The following is a 21,258-nucleotide window of genomic DNA, read 5'->3' on the forward strand; positions in this document are numbered from 1 at the left end:
TTACCTCTGCATAAGCATAGTACTACTCTCTGTGGGAAAACACACACACACACAGGGATGAGATGAGTGGTGAGTTAGGTTACTCATTGTCCTTACACAGTGAGACTGTCTGCATAGCTGGTAGGTGGACACATGACAGGAGGGTGACTGCTTAGTGTGGGAGGGAGGGTGCCTGTCAGTGTGTGTGTGCATTTCTGCTATTTGTGTGTGTATGCGTGTGTGTGTTCCCACAGAGAGTAGTACTATGCTTTTGCAGAGTCTATGTGTGAGAGGGAGGGGGTAGTTTGTTCTACAAACTCTCACAGTCTCACGTCAGAATTATTAATAAGAATTATAAATATTTTGAAGTTGATCTAAATGTCAAATTCAAAGTGTTTAAGGTTCGACATTAACTCTGAATGGTTAAGGTTAGACTTTAACTCTGAATGGTTAAGGTTAGACATTAACTCTGAATGGTTAAGGTTAGACATTAACTCTGAATGGTTAAGGTTAGACATTAACTCTGAATGGTTAAGGTTAGACATTAACTCTGAATGGTTAAGGTTAGACATTAACTCTGAATGGTAAAGGTTAGACATTAACTCTGAATGGTTAAGGTTCGACATTAACTCTGAATGGTTAAGGTTAGACATTAACTCTGAATGGTTAAGGTTAGACATTAACTCTGAATGGTTAAGGTTCGACATTAACTCTGAATGGTTAAGGTTAGACATTAACTCTGAATGGTTAAGGTTCGACATTAACTCTGAATGGTTAAGGTTCGACATTAACTCTGAATGGTTAAGGTTCGACATTAACTCTGAATGGTTAAGGTTCGACATTAACTCTGAATGGTTAAGGTTCGACATTAACTCTGAATGGTTAAGGTTCGACATTAACTCTGAATGGTTAAGGTTAGACTTTAACTCTGAATGGTTAAGTTCTTAACACAGACACACACTTAACTTAACTCTAAATTCTTAATGGTTATCCTTCCTGTTTGGCCCTGTCCGGGGGTGTCCTCGGATGGGGCCACAGTGTCTCCTGACCCCTCCTGTCTCAGCCTCCAGTACTTATGCTGCAGTAGTTTATGTGTCGGGGGGCTGGGGTCAGTTTGTTATATCTGGAGTACTTCTCCTGTCCTATTCGGTGTCCTGTGTGAATCTAAGTGTGCGTTCTCTAATTCTCTCCTTCTCTCTTTCTTTCTCTCTCTCGGAGGACCTGAGCCCTAGGACCATGCCCCAGGACTACCTGACATGATGACTCCTTGCTGTCCCCAGTCCACCTTGCCATGCTGCTGTTCCAGTTTCAACTGACCTGAGCCCTAGGACCATGCCCCAGGACTACCTGACATGATGACTCCTTGCTGTCCCCAGTCCACCTGGCCATGCTGCTGTTCCAGTTTCAACTTCCACCTGACTGTGCTGCTGCTCCAGTTTCAACTGTTCTGCCTTATTATTATTCGACCATGCTGTTCATTTATGAACATTTGAACATCTTGGCCATGTTCTGTTATAATCTCCACCCGGCACAGCCAGAAGAGGACTGGCCACCCCACATAGCCTGGTTCCTCTCTAGGTTTCTTCCTAGGTTTTGGCCTTTCTAGGGAGTTTTTCCTAGCCACCGTGCTTCTACACCTGCATTGCTTGCTGTTTGGGGTTTTAGGCTGGGTTTCTGTACAGCACTTTGAGATATCAGCTGATGTACGAAGGGCTATATAAATACATTTGATTTGATTTGATTTGATTTAAGGTTAGGCATTAACTCTGAATTCTTAAGGTTAGACTTTAACTCTGAATGGTTAAGGTTAGACATTAACTCTGAATGGTTAAGGTTAGACATTAACTCTGAATGGTTAAGGTTTGGGATAGGCTTAAAACCACTTTCTAATGGTGGATTTGAACATGCAACTGCCTCTTGGAATGAAAGGTAGATGCTTCCACCCATCCACCATCCCCGTCCACAACGCTCTAGCAAAACCCAAGCCTACTTGAAGGTAACAGCGCTCACTGTTGTTCCTAGTGGCCGGTTTCCACGTCATCTCCCGACATCCTCAGACATGGATGGACCCCTGTCAGACAGGAGTGGGTCCAGGGACGGGCTACCTCCCTAACCTCTGACCCCTGTCAGACAGGAGTGGGTCCAGGGACGGTCTACCTCCCTAACATCTGACCCCTATCAGACAGGCGTGGGTCCAGGGACGGGCTACCTCCCTAACCCCTGATCCCTGTCAGACAGGAGTGGGTCCAGGGACGGGCTACCTCCCTAACCTCTGACCCCTGTCAGACAGGAGTGGGTCCCAGGGACGGGCTACCTCCCTAACCTCTGACCCCTGTCAGACAGGAGTGGGTCCCAGGAACGGGCTACCTCCTCTAACCTCTGACCCCTGTCAGACAGGAGTGTGTCCAGGGACGGGCTACCTCCCTAACCTCTGACCCCTGTCAGACAGGAGTGGGTCCAGGGACGGGCTACCTCCCTAACCTCTGACCCCTATCAGACAGTAGTGGGTCCATGGGGGATCCTGTGGGAGAGACCCCAGTCCTCTTCTGACAGTAGAGCTGTCCTATAGGTAGAAGCTGTCTCCTCAGAGACCCTATTATAGAAGCCTCACAGTGTCCTATACAATGTCATAAAATGGTTCCTACTACTGGTGGTTAAGGCCAGTAAGTCTTAAGTACTAAGATATTAATCATTTTTGTTGCCTGTTGTCACGGCGATTCATTGTTCTATGCCATTTCCAGTATTATGTTGACATATAAAGTGGTAGAAAGTGACCAATTAATGTAGCGATGCGGCTGGTTGAATACAACAATACTGCCCTCTACTGGGCAGATGTAGGCCAACTGTTTAATCAAAACCAAAATGTAGTTTCCATCACTTGACACGAACAGGATAAGTGTTTTAAAACCGATAACATTCCCTTCCTTTGTAACCACAATCAGGAACATTAGTACAACAAAAAAACAGTAGAACTGACTTTATTTACAGTGAAGGGATCCTAATATTCACATATTTCAGATTTGTGGACTTTACAAATATTTCACAAAACTACACAGACATAAACACATATTCATCATCTTCATCATCATCATCTTCTCTGGAATAAAATAGAAGTAAAAAAAACGTTTTGATGGCAGAAAGACAAGGTAGTTATGGTGACAGTAGTTTGGAGAAATGGATGACAAAAAACTGTGTGGAAGCCTTATTTTAATAGCTGTGTGGAAGTCTTATTTTAAAAGCTGTGTGGAAGCCTTATTTTAATAGCTGTGTGGAAGCCTTATTTTAATAGCTGTGTGGAAGCCTTATTTTAATAGCTGTGTGGAAGTCTTATTTTAAAAGCTGTGTGGAAGCCTTATTTTAATAGCTGTGTGGAAGCCTTATTTTAATAGCTGTGTGGAAGCCTTATTTTAAAAGCTGTGTGGAAGCCTTATTTTAAAAGCTGTGTGGAAGCCTTATTTTAATAGCTGTGTGGAAGCCTTATTTTAAAAGCTGTGTGGGAGGGGAACATTATTTTAAGATGAAATGAGAGCAAACACAGTGTCCAAAATAGCACCCTATTCCCTACATAGGGCTCTGGTCCAAAGTAGTGCACTATCGGGTGACATTTGGGATGCAGAATATTGTAAGTTACCATGTCCTGGTTGGCGGTGATGTTCCCATGGAGAGGCAGACATGCTGAGAGTGTCTTCTTCCTGGTCGGGGTTAGGTCTGGTCCTATCAGGTAGAGACAGAGCTAGGGTCTCTTCCTGGTTGTGGTTAGGTCTGGTCCTATCAGGTAGAGACAGATCTAGGGTCTCTTCCTGGTCGGGGTTAGGTCTGGTCCTATCAGGTAGAGACAGAGCTAGGGTCTCTTCCTGGTCTGGGTTAGGTCTGGTCCTATCAGGTAGAGACAGAGCTAGGGTCTCTTCCTGGTCAGGGTTAGGTCTGGTCCTATCAGGTAGAGACAGAGCTAGGGTCTCTTCCTGGTCGGGGTTAGGTCTGGTCCTATCAGGTAGAGACAGAGCTAGGGTCTCTTCCTGGTCGGGGTTAGGTCTGGTCCTATCAGGTAGAGACAGAGGTAGGGTCTCTTCCTGGTCGGGGTTAGGTCTGGTCCTATCAGGTAGAGACAGAGCTAGGGTCTCTTCCTGGTCGGGGTTAGGTCTGGTCCTATCAGGTAGAGACAGAGCTAGGGTCTCTTCCTGGTCGGGGTTAGGTCTGGTCCTATCAGGTAGAGACAGAGCTAGGGTCTCTTCCTGGTCGGGGTTAGGTCTGGTCCTATCAGGTAGAGACAGAGCTAGGGTCTCTTCCTGGTCGGGGTTAGGTCTGGTCCTATCAGGTAGAGACAGAGCTAGGGTCTCTTCCTGGTCGGGGTTAGGTCTGGTCCTATCAGGTAGAGACAGATCTAGGGTCTCTTCCTGGTCGGGGTTAGGTCTGGTCCTATCAGATAGAGACAGAGCTAGGGTCTCTTCCTGGGTGGGGTTAGGTCTGGTCCTATCAGGTAGAGACAAATCTAGGGTCTCTGGGGGTGAGGAAGCAGTTCCATCTTTACTGCTGGGCGCCGGCTCTACAAACACACTGAAATAAGAGACACATTCTGTACAATTAAATTCAACTGCACTGGACAGAGAATTCCAATTAAACTGCACTGGACAGAGACTTCCAATTAAACTGCACTGGACAGAGAATTCCAATTAAACTGCACTGGACAGAGACTTCCAATTAAACTGCACTGGACAGAGAATTCCAATTCAACTGCACTGGACAGAGACTTCCAATTAAACTGCACTGGAAAGAGAATTCCAATTAAACTGCACTGGACAGAGAATTCCAATTCAACTGCACTGGACAGAGACTTCCAATTAAACTGCACTGGAAAGAGAATTCCAATTCAACTGTAATCATATAATGTCACCCTTTCTGTTAGGTTTGACTTTTACATACATTGTGCGTGTGTGTGTGTGTGTGTGTGTATGTGTGTGTCTAATGTTTGTGTGTGTGTCTAATGTTTGTGTGTGTGTGTGTGTGTATGTGTGTGTCTAATGTTTGTGTGTGTATGTGTGTGTATGTGTGTGTCTAATGTTTGTGTGTGTGTGTGTGTGTGTGTGTCTAATGTTTGTGTGTGTATGTGTGTGTCTAATGTTTGTGTGTGTGTGTGTGTGTGTGTCTAATGTTTGTGTGTGTGTGTATGTGTGTATGTGTGTGTGTGTGTCTAATGTTTGTGTGTGTGTCTAATGTTTGTGTGTGTATGTGTGTGTCTAATGTTTGTGTGTGTATGTGTGTGTATGTGTGTGTCTAATGTTTGTGTGTGTGTGTGTGTGTGTGCGTCTAATGTTTGTGTGTGTGTGTGTGTGTATGTGTGTGTCTAATGTTTGTGTGTGTGTCTAATGTTTGTGTGTGTGTCTAATGTTTGTGTGTGTGTGTGTGTGTGTGTGTGTGCTTGTGAGGCCTACCTACCTAACAGAGTCGGAGTCACAGGACTCCTTGTGGCTGGTCTCTAACAGGTCCTCCTGGGAGTGGAAGCGTTGCAGTTTGCAGCCACAGCGCAGCACAGCCTGGGACACAGAGTAATGGGTTCTACCTGAGGCGCAGGCCTCTATCTGGGACACCCCCAGCTCCGACTGCAGGAAGAGGTGCAGACAGCTGTCTGACAGAAGCAGATTACTCTCCAGGGTCCTGGCATGAAAGACCAATGGAACTCTGGTACTATACCAACAGACCCATAAATACAAATGGATATTCATGGGTCTGTTGGTTTGTTTAACATTGGTTAAAAATAGAACCTATTACAGCGTCTATTGTTCACTACCGCCAGAGAAACAGAGGAAGCACAACCTAGTGCAGCAACGAGGAGGCATACGTGTAAGAAATGTTTAGTAGGCCTTTAACCTTTGAGTATAACTGTTGTTTTTCTAGTATTTTTTTAGAACTATTTTTCCTGTTATTATTTGTAATGTTTGTTAGGAGGACACTCACAGTTCAAGGAACTTCTGGAGGCCCTTCATCCTCTCTGTGATCTGCTGGGCGTTGTTCAGGTTAAAGAAAGGGTTCTTAGGTGGTAGTTCAGGCAGCTGGATCCTGGAAAGGGACACAATCAAATCAAAACACACTTAAAGGGGCAATCTGGGATTGGTACATCCATTTTTTGGACAGTTTAATTCATTATATATAATCATTGATTCTTAAAGAATATAAAATAATTGGCACCTTTTTTAACAGCTACTAGCTAGAGACACAAGACATGTGGAATTATTTTCTTTATGTACACTTGTGTCTCCAGCTATCTTAGGTCAATATGCTACACATATAGAGTATGCCATCCTCCTATGAATACCCACATGAGTCTCCAGCTATCTTAGGTCAATATGCTACACCTATAGAGTATGCCATCCTCCTATGAATACCCACATGAGTCCCCAGCTATCTTAGGTCAATATGCTACACCTATAGAGTATGCCATCCTCCTATGAATACCCACATGAGTCCCCAGCTATCTTAGGTCAATATGCTACACCTATAGAGTATGCCATCCTCCTATGAATACCCACATGAGTCCCCAGTATCTTAGGTCAATATGCTACACCTATAGAGTATGCCATCCTCCTATGAATACCCACATGAGTCCCCAGTATCTTAGGTCAATATGCTACACCTATAGAGTATGCCATCCTCCTATGAATACCCACATGAGTAGGGAGTTAGCCTGTAGTTTCTGCCGGAGCCATACGAAGTCACGGTACCTTCTCCTCACACAGGAGATCTTCTTAGTGAAGCAGAGACTGTTGGTCTGAGCAGAGACAACAGCAGTTTAACACTGATATTCCATCATCCATATGAACAGGTGGAGAAAACTAAAACAGACCCTTACCTTAACCTAATAGCCTTAACCTAATAGCCTTAACCTAATAGCCTTAACCTAAATTTAACCAATTCGGAAATGAAATATTGGTTTGCACGTCAGCCACATCTCCTTCATTTTCCCCCATTGTCTCAGGACATCATACTTACATGTATACATATTTCATAGTCCATGTGGGCATGCCAGAAGTCCTTCTTCTGAATCCGAGGATCCCGAACCCAAACACTGATAAACTGCTCCATGGGGAGGAGAGGAGAGAGACTGATGAGGTAAGGAGAGAGACTGAGCCACACTTAACTAAATTGTGGATGAGAAGTGAGAATGTACGGTCTGAGGCAAAGATGGAAGTTTTACAGGACAGAAATACAGGAAGTGCAATCATTGACTCACTCCAACTCTATAGATGTAGGATCTTAATTTGATCACTCTTTTGTTGCTAAGCATTGTCTTCCACAGCAGGAAATGCAAACCTGTATTGTTTTTTAGTTTTAAAAAGGCTTCTAAGGTTTGTAATTTCCACTTTGAAATCTCAGACTTGATTTGCCCTAAGTAAAAATGTATCAACCCTACAAAACTGTCCATTCCTTATAATCCACATAATAAATCACATTTCCTGTTTCTGCAGGAGCTGCCTCAAATTAAGATCCTACATCTGTTTACCCTGTGCCTTTTACAGGTTAGTCCAGTTTATTTTACTATGCCGCAGAGTGAAAGCAGAAGTAGCTCTGATCTCTCTCTTACACATCTGATTTGGCGTTTACAGCATGTTTTCAAGAGGAGTTAAACATCTTTAAATCTGTATATTTCTAACCACAGTACTGTCCAGCTAGTTCAACCTACTGAACCAGGAAGAGACCCCCACACCGACCCTCACTGGGCTACATTACCTACAGTACTGTCCAGCTAGTTCAACCTACTGAACCAGGAAGAGACCCCCACACCGACCCTCACTGGGCAACATTACCCACAGTACTGTCCAGCTAGTTCAACCTACTGAACCAGGAAGAGACCCCCACACTGACCCTCACTGGGCAACATTACCAACAGTACTGTCCAGCTAGTTCAACCTACTGAACCAGGAAGAGACCCCCACACCGACCCTCACTGGGCAACATTACCCACAGTACTGTCCAGCTAGTTCAACCTACTGAACCAGGAAGAGACTCACACACTGACCCTCACTGGGCAACATTACCTACAGTACTGTCCAGCTAGTTCAACCTACTGAACCAGGAAGAGACCCACACACTGACCCTCACTGGGCAACATTACCCACAGTACTGTCCAACTAGTTCAACCTACTGAACCAGGAAGAGACCCCCACACCGACCCTCACTGGGCAACATTACCTACAGTACTGTCCAGCTAGTTCAACCTACTGAACCAGGAAGAGACCCCCACACTGACCCTCACTGGGCAACGTTACCCACAGTACTGTCCAGCTAGTTCAACCTACTGAACCAGGAAGAGACCCCCACACCGACCCTCACTGGGCAACATTACCAACAGTACTGTCCAGCTAGTTCAACCTACTGAACCAGGAAGAGGCCCCCACACCGACCCTCACTGGGCAACATTACCCACAGTACTGTCCAGCTAGTTCAACCTACTGAACCAGGAAGAGACCCACACACTGACCCTCACTGGGCAACATTACCCACAGTACTGTCCAGCTAGTTCAACCTACTGAACCAGGAAGAGACCCACACACTGACCCTCACTGGGCAACATTACCCACAGTACTGTCCAGCTAGTTCAACCTACTGAACCAGGAAGAGACCCCCACACCGACCCTCACTGGGCAACATTACCTACAGTACTGTCCAGCTAGTTCAACCTACTGAACCAGGAAGAGACCCCCACACTGACCCTCACTGGGCAACATTACCCACAGTACTGTCCAGCTAGTTCAACCTACTGAACCAGGAAGAGACCCCCACACCGACCCTCACTGGGCAACATTACCAACAGTACTGTCCAGCTAGTTCAACCTACTGAACCAGGAAGAGACCCCCACACTGACCCTCACTGGGCAACATTACCAACAGTACTGTCCAGCTAGTTCAACCTACTGAACCAGGAAGAGACCCACACACTGACCCTCACTGGGCAACATTACCCACAGTACTGTCCAGCTAGTTCAACCTACTGAACCAGGAAGAGACCCACACACTGACCCTCACTGGGCAACATTACCCACAGTACTGTCCAGCTAGTTCAACCTACTGAACCAGGAAGAGACCCCCACACCGACCCTCACTGGGCAACATTACCTACAGTACTGTCCAGCTAGTTCAACCTACTGAACCAGGAAGAGACCCCCACACTGACCCTCACTGGGCAACGTTACCCACAGTACTGTCCAGCTAGTTCAACCTACTGAACCAGGAAGAGACCCCCACACCGACCCTCACTGGGCAACATTACCAACAGTACTGTCCAGCTAGTTCAACCTACTGAACCAGGAAGAGACCCCCACACCGACCCTCACTGGGCAACATTACCCACAGTACTGTCCAGCTAGTTCAACCTACTGAACCAGGAAGAGACCCACACACTGACCCTCACTGGGCAACATTACCCACAGTACTGTCCAGCTAGTTCAACCTACTGAACCAGGAAGAGACCCACACACTGACCCTCACTGGGCAACATTACCCACAGTACTGTCCAGCTAGTTCAACCTACTGAACCAGGAAGAGACCCCCACACCGACCCTCACTGGGCAACATTAACCTACAGTACTGTCCAGCTAGTTCAACCTACTGAACCAGGAAGAGACCCCCACACTGACCCTCACTGGGCAACATTACCCACAGTACTGTCCAGCTAGTTCAACCTACTGAACCAGGAAGAGACCCCCACACTGACCCTCACTGGGCAACATTACCAACAGTACTGTCCAGCTAGTTCAACCTACTGAACCAGGAAGAGACCCCCACACCGACCCTCACTGGGCAACATTACCCACAGTACTGTCCAGCTAGTTCAACCTACTGAACCAGGAAGAGACCCCCACACTGACCCTCACTGGGCAACATTACCCACAGTACTGTCCAGCTAGTTCAACCTACTGAACCAGGAAGAGACCCCCACACCGACCCTCACTGGGCAACATTACCTACAGTACTGTCCAGCTAGTTCAACCTACTGAACCAGGAAGAGACCCACACACTGACCCTCACTGGGCAACATTACCCACAGTACTGTCCAGCTAGTTCAACCTACTGAACCAGGAAGAGACCCCCACACCGACCCTCACTGGGCAACATTACCAACAGTACTGTCCAGCTAGTTCAACCTACTGAACCAGGAAGAGACCCCCACACTGACCCTCACTGGGCAACATTACCAACAGTACTGTCCAGCTAGTTCAACCTACTGAACCAGGAAGAGACCCCCACACCGACCCTCACTGGGCAACATTACCCACAGTACTGTCCAGCTAGTTCAACCTACTGAACCAGGAAGAGACCCCCACACTGACCCTCACTGGGCAACATTACCCACAGTACTATCCAGCTAGTTCAACCTACTGAACCAGGAAGAGACCCCCACACCGACCCTCACTGGGCAATATTACCCACAGTACTGTCCAGCTAGTTCAACCTACTGAACCAGGAAGAGACCCCCACACCGACCCTCACTGGGCAACATTACCCACAGTACTGTCCAGCTAGTTCAACCTACTGAACCAGGAAGAGACCCCCACACTGACCCTCACTGGGCAACATTACCCACAGTACTATCCAGATAGTTCAACCTACTGAACCAGGAAGAGACCCACACACCGACCCTCACTGGGCAACATTACCCACAGTACTGTCCAGCTAGTTCAACCTACTGAACCAGGAAGAGACCCCCACACCGACCCTCACTGGGCAATATTACCCACAGTACTGTCCAGCTAGTTCAACCTACTGAACCAGGAAGAGACCCCCACACCGACCCTCACTGGGCAACATTACCCACAGTACTGTCCAGCTAGTTCAACCTACTGAACCAGGAAGAGACCCCCACACCGACCCTCACTGGGCAACATTACCTACAGTACTGTCCAGCTAGTTCAACCTACTGAACCAGGAAGAGACCCCCACACTGACCCTCACTGGGCAACATTACCAACAGTACTGTCCAGCTAGTTCAAACTACTGAACCAGGAAGAGACCCCCACACCGACCCTCACTGGGCAACATTACCCACAGTACTGTCCAGCTAGTTCAACCTACTGAACCAGGAAGAGACCCCCACACTGACCCTCACTGGGCAACATTACCCACAGTACTATCCAGCTAGTTCAACCTACTGAACCAGGAAGAGACCCCCACACCGACCCTCACTGGGCAACATTACCTACAGTACTGTCCAGCTAGTTCAACCTACTGAACCAGGAAGAGACCCCCACACTGACCCTCACTGGGCAACATTACCAACAGTACTGTCCAGCTAGTTCTACCTACTGAACCAGGAAGAGACCCCCACACCGACCCTCACTGGGCAACATTACCCACAGTACTATTACATGATACACTGAAAACGATATCTAAAATCTCAGACACACATAGACTTCCCATCGAATTGATTGCTAAAAGACTCCAGTCGTACCTGGAACACAAGGTTGTCAATCCCTTCTCTCATTCTTCAAGTTCAGATCCCGATCAGATCAAATCCACGGTGGACTGGGGAATGAATGGTATGTTCTGAGAGAACAGCTGATCCCTCTTTATTATGGACAAACAGGTCTGAAGTTTTCCAAAGTCACAGGACAGAGGATTGAGGAACACCTTGTGCTGCTTCCATAAATCTCTGATATAAAACATGTTATTGTGTACCATATAAGGTAACGGAGACGTTCCGTCTGTATTTGTTGTTGGTCTGTTGGACCGTCTGACCTGGAAGTACCTAATAAAACACTATACAACCCTAGGATCAGGATCGTAACAACAATGACCGTGATAGAACCCTATACAACCCACACAATCACTGTGTGTTTCTATGTGACACTGCAATGCTCGTTCTGCTGAGCTTCCTTGTTTGAATCCCATTTCATAGAGTACTTGAGCACACCTGGAAGTCACAGGTGTGTTGGTGTGTATCCACATAGTACAAATACAACTGTCCTTTCTCTATGGCTGTATGTCTTTCTCTGGTCACCAAATCTACTGAACAACGTCTTACTGTAGCTTATAAGGTACCATCTTGTTAAGGTACAATCTGAAATATTTGCTGCTGTACAATTGTCATTCAATGAATGATATATTCTCTTCTCTTGAAGAATATCATTTATAAATGCAGTCTACAACTGTCCCAGAACGTGGTTGTTTTACTCCGTTGTTTGTGTTCGTTGTCATTAAGTGTTTGTTAATGTGGATGATCTGAGAAACAGGACATTAAAGGCTCACAGGGTGACAGCTACCTTTATTCACAGACAGACACTTCACAGATCAAAGGTCAACAGGTACAGTGACTCATTCAAAGGCAGCCCAGAACAAAAGGTTCAACAGAATGGCAGTCTCAAATGGCAGACCATTCCCTATATAGTGCACTACAAAGGAAGTAGGGTTCTGTTTGGGATGCAGACATTGCCCCAAAACATTCCAGTCATGGGAGAGGTGCACAATGAATACAGTGTCAGTCATTTTTGTGTAGGGACTGGAGTTTGTCCTGAACATATATAACTCTGGGCCCCTTAACAAAACAATGATTTATCAGTAACAAATACAGGTTGGTGGATAAATATTTGGTTAAGAGTTGCTGAGAACAATCAGTGACTGGGTAAAATGAACATAATCACATCAGATATACTTTTTTCATATGTGATGTCACATTTTGATCAGAGTAACTCATCAAATCCCCATGGTCACTAATAGAACCCCTGGCTGTGTTCTACATTAAACAGTATACCGTCTACTATCATGTTCTACATTAAACAGTATACCATCTACTATCATGTTCTACATTAAACAGTATACCATCTACTATCATGTTCTACATTAAACAGTATACCGTCTACTATCATGTTCTACATTAAACAGTATACTGTCTACTATCATGTTCTACATTAAACAGCATACCGTCTACTATCATGTTCTACATTAAACAGTATACCGTCTACTATCATGTTCTACATTAAACAGTATACCGTCTACTATCATCTTCTACATTAAACAGTATACCATCTACTATCATGTTCTACATTAAACAGCATACCGTCAGTCTACTATCATTCAACACTTTTCTACATTTGTCAGTAAACTAAATGTAACACATTTATCAACTTTGAATCGCACACACACACAAAAAAGTACAATATCAAGGATTGTGGCAAAAAGTAAAAAGTGCAGATATCATATTAGGTGGCCAGTAGTTATCTATTGAGTGTAATGCACAGTGAACCCAATACTATACAATATTACTATACCTAATAAAACCACAGTCATCTCACAGTGAACCCATTACTATACAATATTACTATACCTAATAAAACCACAGTCATCTCACAGTGAACCCATTACTCTACAATATTACTATACCTAATAAAACCACAGACATCTCACCGTGGAAGAGCCAGAGGGAGAGCCTTGTGGCCAAGGAGCCCCAGAGGCAGAAGATACAAGAAACTAAATCTAGTACTAAACTCCAAAACAATCACATGGGGTTCTACGACCACAGTAGCAGTAGTCAAACAGAACACAGTGTCCACAGTGATTCAGTCTGCTGCAGTACATGAAGACACTGGGAAAGGAATGCTAAGGGTTAGTTTCAACTCTTCAAACGTAGTGTACATACATCCAGTCACTTTTAAGTGCTGGATCCCCAAAAACAAAGGCATGTTATCCAGAGAGATACTCGCACCCTTCGTCAGGCTTTGACAAAGAGCTTCGGGTTGAAAGGTTGTACAATAGACTGAGGGGAGAATTCATCAGGCTGTCTGCCTTCATTTCATTAGTTTCAACTCAATCAGGGCCACAGAGAGAGATAGACGTCTCTATGAACGGTTCTGAACTCCACCACACGCTGCACTACACCCCAAAGGCATTGTGACCTCACCCAGCACCACAGGAAGCAGGAAGACCCCGTAGAGGGCTTTTACACCTGCCATGATGACTCAATCTACCTGCAGCAGGACATCGTTTCACACACTGTGCTTTTAATGTCAGCTCCAGGAGGACCTTGGTTCGCTGGAGGAGAAATGAACCTATGAGATGCCTACAGATGCTTGTCAGTTCACATCCTTACTTGTGTACTCACATGCACACACACACACACACTCTACGACACACACACATCCTTTACTGGTCCTCGTCCCCAGAGTGCCAGGTGAGTTTGTCCTCGTAGAAGGCTACAACCACCTCAGGATACCTGGCGCTGGCCTCCCTGGCTGACAGCAGGGCCACCTCGTCACGGTTCTTCCTGTACAGACACACAGGGATACAAGCCATTATTAGAATCATTATACCGTCTCTATGACATATTATTACATAGATAATATCTGTACACATGTAAAGAGAGAGGGAGACAACGGGGGGGGGGCAATGTCCACTTCTTTCTGTCTGTCAGAGCACATCATTATAACTACTCTGGTGCTGTTCGTTCTGTTTGTCAGAGCACATCATTATAACTACTCTGGTGCTGTTCTTTTTGTTTGTCAAAGCACATCATTATAACTACTCTGGTGCTGTTCGTTCTGTTTGTCAGAGCACATCATTATAACTACTCTGGTGCTGTTCGTTCTGTTTGTCAGAGCACATCATTATAACTACTCTGGTGCTGTTCTTTTTGTTTGTCAAAGCACACCATTATAACTACTCTGGTGCTGTTCGTTCTGTTTGTCAGAGCACATCATTATAACTACTCTGGTGCTGTTCTTTCTGTTTGTCAGAGCACATCATTATAACTATTCTGGTGCTGTTCGTTCTGTTTGTCAGAGCACATCATTATAACTACTCTGGTGCTGTTTCTGTTTGTCAGAGCACATCATTATAACTACTCTGGTGCTGTTCGTTCTGTTTGTCAGAGCACATCATTATAACTATTCTGGTGCTGTTCTTTCTGTTTGTCAAAGCACATCATTATAACTACTCTGGTGCTGTTCGTTCTGTTTGTCAGAGCACATCATTATAACTACTCTGGTGCTGTTTGTTCTGTTTGTCAGAGCACATCATTATAAGAACTCTGGTGCTGTTCTTTCTGTTTGTCAGAGCACATCATTATAACTACTCTGGTGCTGTTCATTCTGTTTGTCAGAGCACATCATTATAACTACTCTGGTGCAGTTTGTTCTGTTTGTCAGAGCACATCATTATAACTACTCTGGTGCAGTTCGTTCTGTTTGTCAGAGCACATCATTATAACTACTCTGGTGCTGTTCGTTCTGTTGTCAGAGCACATCATTATAACTACTCTGGTGCAGTCCGTTCTGTTTGTCAGATTATATCATTATAACTACTCTGGTGCTTTTCGTTCTGTTTGTCAGAGCACATCATTATAACTACTCTGGTGCTGTTCCTTCTGTTTGTCAGAGCACATCATTACAACTACTCTGGTGCTGTTCGTTCTGTTTGTCAGAGCACATCATTACAACTACTCTGGTGCTGTTCGTTCTGTTTGTCAGAGCACATCATTATAACAACTCTGGTGCTGTTCTTTCTGTTTGTCAGAACACATCATTATAACTACTCTGGTGCTGTTCATTCTGTTTGTCAGAGCACATCATTATAACTACTCTGGTGCAGTTTGTTCTGTTTGTCAGAGCACATCATTATAACTACTCTGGTGCAGTTCGTTCTGTTTGTCAGAGCACATCATTATAACTACTCTGGTGCTGTTCGTTCTGTTGTCAGAGCACATCATTATAACTACTCTGGTGCAGTCCGTTCTGTTTGTCAGATTATATCATTATAACTACTCTGGTGCTGTTCCTTCTGTTTGTCAGAGCACATCATTATAACTACTCTGGTGCTGTTCCTTCTGTTTGTCAGAGCACATCATTACAACTACTCTGGTGCTGTTCGTTCTGTTTGTCAGAGCACATCATTACAACTACTCTGGTGCTGTTCGTTCTGTTTGTCAGAGCACATCATTATAACTACTCTGGTGCAGTTCGTTCTGTTTGTCAGAGCACATCATTATAACTACTCTGGCACTGTTCTTTCTGTTTGTCAGAGCACATCATTATAACTACTCTGGCGCTGTTCTTTCTGTTTGTCAGAGCACATCATTATAACTACTCTGGTGCTGTTCTTTCTGTTTGTCAGAGCACATCATTATAACTACTCTGGTGCTGTTCGTTCTGTTTGTCAGAGCACATCATTATAACTACTCTGGTGCAGTTCGTTCTGTTTGTCAGAGCACATCATTATAACAACTCTGGTGCTGTTCGTTCTGTTTGTCAGAGCACATCATTATAACTACTCTGGTGCAGTTCGTTCTGTTTGTCAGAGCACGTCATTATAACTACTCTGGTGCTGTTTGTTCTGTTTGTCAGAGCACATCATTATAACTACTCTGGTGCTGTTCGTTCTGTTTGTCAGAGCACATCATTATAACTACTCTGGTGCTGTTGCACAATCAAAAGTCTTTACCAGAAATTACCAGTATGTTTGAGGAATGTAGCCTACACTAGTCTGTTGCTGCCTGGCATACAGTCAGGAAGACAAGAGGAACCAGTTGTGTGACAAGAGAGTGTTTATTCTAAAAACAACCTCTGAATGTTGGTGTTAGTTGGTGTTTGTTGCAGTTTGTTGTGGCAGTATGGAAGTGGTTAACTCTACCATTTGATGAGGAACATGAGTTCTCCGTGTCTGTCTGTGGAGCCGATGATGCGTTCAGGTTCCAGGGGACACGTGAGGGCAGTAGGAGAATCCTGGTCAGCAGGTTCCTGGAGGTCATTATGTCTCTGCTCGCTGTACACCTGCTGGGAGGACAACACAACACAGCTGACCAGTCAGGGGGATTGACTCGGTACTGGTACCCCCTGTATATAGCCTCCACATTGACTTTGTACCGGTACCCCCTGTATATAGCCTCCACATTGACTCTGTACCAGTAATGTCAGAGTGATCTCCTGTTGTATTGTTAGAGGAGTGTTATAACACAACAGACCTGTCAGAGTGATCTCCTGTTGTGATGAGTTAGAGTGTTATAACACAACAGACCTGTCAGAGGGATCTCCTGTTGTGATGAGTTAGAGTGTTATAACACAACAGACCTGTCAGAGGGATCTCCTGTTGTGATGAGTTAGAGTGTTATAACACAACAGACCTGTCAGAGTGATCTCCTGTTGTGATGAGTTAGAGTGTTATAACACCACAGACCTGTCAGAGGGATCTCCTGTTGTGATGAGTTAGAGTGTTATAACACAACAGACCTGTCAGAGGGATCTCCTGTTGTGATGAGTTAGAGTGTTATAATACAACAGACCTGTCAGAGTGATCTCCTGTTGTGATGAGTTAGAGTGTTATAACACCACAGACCTGTCAGAGGGATCTCCTGTTGTGATGAGTTAGAGTGTTATAACACAACAGACCTGTCAGAGGGATCTCCTGTTGTGATGAGTTAGAGTGTTATAACACAACAGACCTGTCAGAGGGACCTCCTGTTGTGATGAGTTAGAGTGTTATAACACAACAGACCTGTCAGAGGGATCTCCTGTTGTGATGAGTTAGAGGAGTGTTATAATCATCTAAGACAACGACTCTCTCCCCGTCTCAATATTAAATAGAGATAAGCGACACTGCACATGCTGAACAAAGATGTTTTGCTCAGGTGTTACAGACATTTTGTTTGTAATTTAGTCAAAGGGTTTTTGAATCACTCTATAGTACTATGTGGAAGCTCAGTGCCAGGCGTGGAAAGTGGAAACATTGACTCCAAGGGAACAATGAAACATGTGTATATCTGGAACAGAATGTCTGGATATCATTCTGGAATTAGAATGCCTCCTTCCTGGTTCTATTACTATTTCAGTCTACTGAGGTAACTTTTCCACATGACTCTGGAGCTTTTATCATAATATAACAAATATGTATTTTTGGGTACCGGTATTCTTACTCTATTCCATGATCATATAGTAATAGACCTACATACACACTGATCTACAGACCAGTCTTCTACTGACCTACATACACACTGATCTACAGACCAGTCTTCTACTGACCTACATACACACTGATCTACAGACCAGTCTTCTACTGACCTACATACACACTGATCTACAGACCAGTCTTCTACTGACCTACATACACACTGATCTACAGACCAGTCTTCTACTGACCTACATACACACTGATCTACAGACCAGTCTTCTACTGACCTACATACACACTGATCTACAGACCAGTCTTCTATTGACATTAATAAACACACTGATCTACAGACCAGTCTTCTACTGACATTAATAAACACACTGATCTACAGACCAGTCTTCTACTGACATTAATAAACACACTGATCTACAGACCAGTCTTCTATTGACATTAATAAACACACTGATCTACAGACCAGTCTTCTACTGACATGAATAAACACACTGATCTACAGACCAGTCTTCTATTGACATTAATAAACACACTGATCTACAGACCAGTCTTCTACTGACATGAATAAACACACTGATCTACAGACCAGTCTTCTACTGACATTAATAAACACACTGATCTACAGACCAGTCTTCTGTTGACATTAATAAACACACTGATCTCCAGACCAGTCTTCTACTGACATTAATAAACACACTGATCTACAGACCAGTCTTCTACTGACATTAATAAACACACTGATCTACAGACCAGTCTTCTACTGACATTAATAAACACACTGATCTACAGACCAGTCTTCTACTGACATTAATAAACACACTGATCTACAGACCAGTCTTCTACTGACATGAATAAACACACTGATCTACAGACCAGTCTTCTGTTGACATTAATAAACACACTGATCTACAGACCAGTCTTCTGTTGACATTAATAAACACACTGATCTACAGACCAATCTTCTACTGGCATTAATACACACACTGATCTACAGACCAGTCTTCTGTTAACATTAATACACACACTGATCTACAGACCAGTCTTCTACTGACATTAATACACACACTGATCTACAGACCAGTCTTCTACTGACATGAATAAACACACTGATCTACAGACCAGTCTTCTACTGGCATTAATAAACACACTGATCTACAGACCAGTCTTCTATTGACATGAATAAACACACTGATCTACAGACCAGTCTTCTACTGGCATTAATAAACACACTGATCTACAGACCAGTCTTCTACTGACATTAATAAACACACTGATCTACAGACCAGTCTTCTGTTAACATTAATAAACACACTGATCTACAGACCAGTCTTCTACTGACATTAATAAACACACTGATCTACAGACCAGTCTTCTACTGGCATTAATAAACACACTGATCTACAGACCAGTCTTCTACTGACATTAATAAACACACTGATCTACAGACCAGTCTTCTACTGACATTAATAAACACACTGATCTACAGACCAGTCTTCTACTGACATTAATAAACACACTGATCTACAGACCAGTCTTCTGTTGACATTAATAAACACACTGATCTACAGACCAGTCTTCTACTGACATTAATAAACACACTGATCTACAGACCAGTCTTCTACTGGCATTAATAAACACACTGATCTACAGACCAGTCTTCTACTGACATTAATACACACATTGATCTACAGACCAGTCTTCTACTGGCATTAATAAACAAGTATCTGATGTAGCCGACGTGTCTGTCATCCCAGATCTCAGTCACTCTGTCATCCCAGATCTCAGTCACTCTGTCATCCCAGATCTCAGTCACTTTGTCATCCCAGATCTCAGCCACTCACAATCTCAGTCTCCTGTTCTGCCAGTTCCTCTTTGGGGACGAGCTCTGGTTCCACCGGCCGTAGGTTCTCTTCCTCAACCTGATTCTCTCCAGACAAACAGAGGTTTCTCAGGAACTCTTCAATCAGTTCAGGACAGACCAAGTTGTCCTCTGGTTCCCAGGTGTTGTCAGCACTAGAGGCAGAAACAGTGTGAGTGTGTCTATGTACAGAAAGCTTTTAATATTAGCCACTGAAGACATTCATGGAATTCATAGACACACTCAATATAACTATTTTTAACTAGTTTAGGATACTACTGTATATGTCCCAAATGGCCCCCTATTCCTTTTATAGTGCACTAATATGGTGCCATTTGGGAGGCATCATGGTCTATCCAACTGTGTTGAAATGCTGTCCTTACTCAGTGAATCCTTTCCACTTCAGATAGTACTCTACTCTTCCATTGTAGAGCCTTCGCTGGATGATCTTCTCAACCACAAACTCCTGGACGACTGCTGCTGCTGTTGTTGTTGTTGATAGTGTTGTTGTTGTTAATGGTGTTGGTGTTATTATTGTTTCTGCCTTTCTCTGTTTCACATTCTGCTTTTTTCTCATTCTAACCTGCAGAGGGGAAATATATACTTCAAGTTAAGTGTAATTCAGAAAAACTATATTTCAGAAAAATGTAGTAGCCTATTTAATTGTGTATTTGTGAAGAGGCTATGGCTGTATTCACTCCTCTTCGTAAATATTATGTCAAATCTTTCACGCAACGTTATTACAATGTAACGCGAGCACAATCTCTAGGTCCAGACAGAATATCGTCGTCATTATCATCATCATCATGTGGTTACATTGTAACGTCTAGCAGCCTCGGGTCAAGGGGACACAGACGGATAGACTAGCGCATCGTCGTTCTACGAAACATTGTAATCGCGCGTTCTGTACACATCTACTGTCGGCTACACATCTATTCATATTTACAAATAACTATGTTTACTGCGGACTCACTGGTGAAAATACTAGAGGCTGATGATTGATTAACGAAAACGTATTCTAGGCTGCATAGATATTACTAATAAACACGTACGCTTTCAGTCCAACTTTGGCTGTGACAGAAATACGCTACGATGTAGCATACGCTGGAGCACGCGGATACAAAAACAATTTAAATGTGTCCCGTGGTTCGTTAGATGCGTATCCAAATGCAACAATGTTCCAGTGTCTTACGAAAACTTTTCATGAATGAGTTAAATAAAGATGGCCGCGTTGGGAGCTCGGAGGAAGTGGTTGCCAAGGGAAGAGGTCAAGTCAGTAAAACCGGGAGGAGACAATGGGACATCCGCCAATCACAGACCGATCCGCTTGTCTGCTCTGTTTACAGTGGGAATTCGCCTGGGTTTACTACGGTGTCATTTTATTATAGGATTTGGCTATACGCTCCGCTATAATGATGATTGTCGATAGCCGACGGGCACTGGGGAGAGAAGTTGCCTACGCTGTTAAAATAAAGTGTTTTGTAACACTAAAACTAGTGGGAACTGAGTTGCCACCATCGTTAAGGAGACGAAACCTTAACTTTGCT

At 44.2% G+C, this 21,258-nt stretch overlaps 2 protein-coding genes across 4 annotated transcripts; both read right to left on the reverse strand.

Annotated features, from left to right (window-relative positions):
• Positions 1-2,940: 2,940 nt before the first annotated feature.
• On the reverse strand, positions 2,941-11,537 carry LOC109878232 (fibrinogen alpha-1 chain). Of its 2 annotated transcripts, none has more exons than XM_031811943.1 (6): positions 11,420-11,537; positions 6,964-7,047; positions 6,642-6,742; positions 5,932-6,033; positions 5,413-5,661; positions 2,941-4,533 (listed from the first exon to the last, which is right to left on the reverse strand). In XM_031811943.1, the coding sequence occupies exons 1-6, from the start codon at positions 11,450-11,452 to the stop codon at positions 3,534-3,536; spliced, it is 1,569 nt and encodes a 522-aa protein (XP_031667803.1). In that variant the 5' UTR covers positions 11,453-11,537; the 3' UTR covers positions 2,941-3,533. The 2 variants fall into 2 exon arrangements, with proteins under 2 accessions (XP_031667803.1, XP_031667804.1); XM_031811944.1 differs by having other exon boundaries at positions 5,413-5,631; positions 11,420-11,536.
• A 675-nt stretch (positions 11,538-12,212) lies between these two features.
• On the reverse strand, positions 12,213-21,025 carry cbx3b (chromobox homolog 3b). Of its 2 annotated transcripts, none has more exons than XM_031811945.1 (5): positions 20,764-21,025; positions 20,095-20,294; positions 19,695-19,866; positions 16,588-16,730; positions 12,213-14,227 (listed from the first exon to the last, which is right to left on the reverse strand). In XM_031811945.1, exons 2-5 carry the CDS (start codon positions 20,286-20,288, stop codon positions 14,107-14,109), a joined length of 630 nt encoding a protein of 209 aa, XP_031667805.1. In that variant the 5' UTR covers positions 20,289-20,294; positions 20,764-21,025; the 3' UTR covers positions 12,213-14,106. The 2 variants fall into 2 exon arrangements, with proteins under 2 accessions (XP_031667805.1, XP_031667806.1); XM_031811946.1 differs by having other exon boundaries at positions 16,588-16,727; positions 20,764-20,958.
• Positions 21,026-21,258: the final 233 nt, after the last annotated feature.

The sequence above is a fragment of the Oncorhynchus kisutch genome, unplaced genomic scaffold (genome assembly GCF_002021735.2).
Source record: "Oncorhynchus kisutch isolate 150728-3 unplaced genomic scaffold, Okis_V2 Okis02a-Okis13b_hom, whole genome shotgun sequence".
NCBI lineage: Eukaryota > Metazoa > Chordata > Actinopteri > Salmoniformes > Salmonidae > Oncorhynchus > Oncorhynchus kisutch.

Excerpts from the sequence above, each read along its gene's own strand:
- LOC109878232 (XM_031811943.1), bottom strand. The coding sequence starts at position 11,452 with ATGAGAGAAGGGATTGACAACCTTGTGTTCCAG. Across the intron at positions 6,743-6,963 it reads ACTATGAAATATGTATACAT|ACCAACAGTCTCTGCTTCAC; the intron begins GTAAGTATGATG and ends GTCTCTGCTCAG. Across the intron at positions 4,534-5,412 it reads TGTGACTCCGACTCTGTTAG|TGTGTTTGTAGAGCCGGCGC; the intron begins GTAGGTAGGCCT and ends CTCTTATTTCAG.
- cbx3b (XM_031811945.1), bottom strand. The coding sequence starts at position 20,288 with ATGAGAAAAAAGCAGAATGTGAAACAGAGAAAGGCAGAAACAATAATA. Across the intron at positions 19,867-20,094 it reads AAGTGGAAAGGATTCACTGA|TGCTGACAACACCTGGGAAC; the intron begins GTAAGGACAGCA and ends TTCTGCCTCTAG. Across the intron at positions 16,731-19,694 it reads CAGAACAGGAGACTGAGATT|CAGGTGTACAGCGAGCAGAG; the intron begins GTGAGTGGCTGA and ends TTGTCCTCCCAG.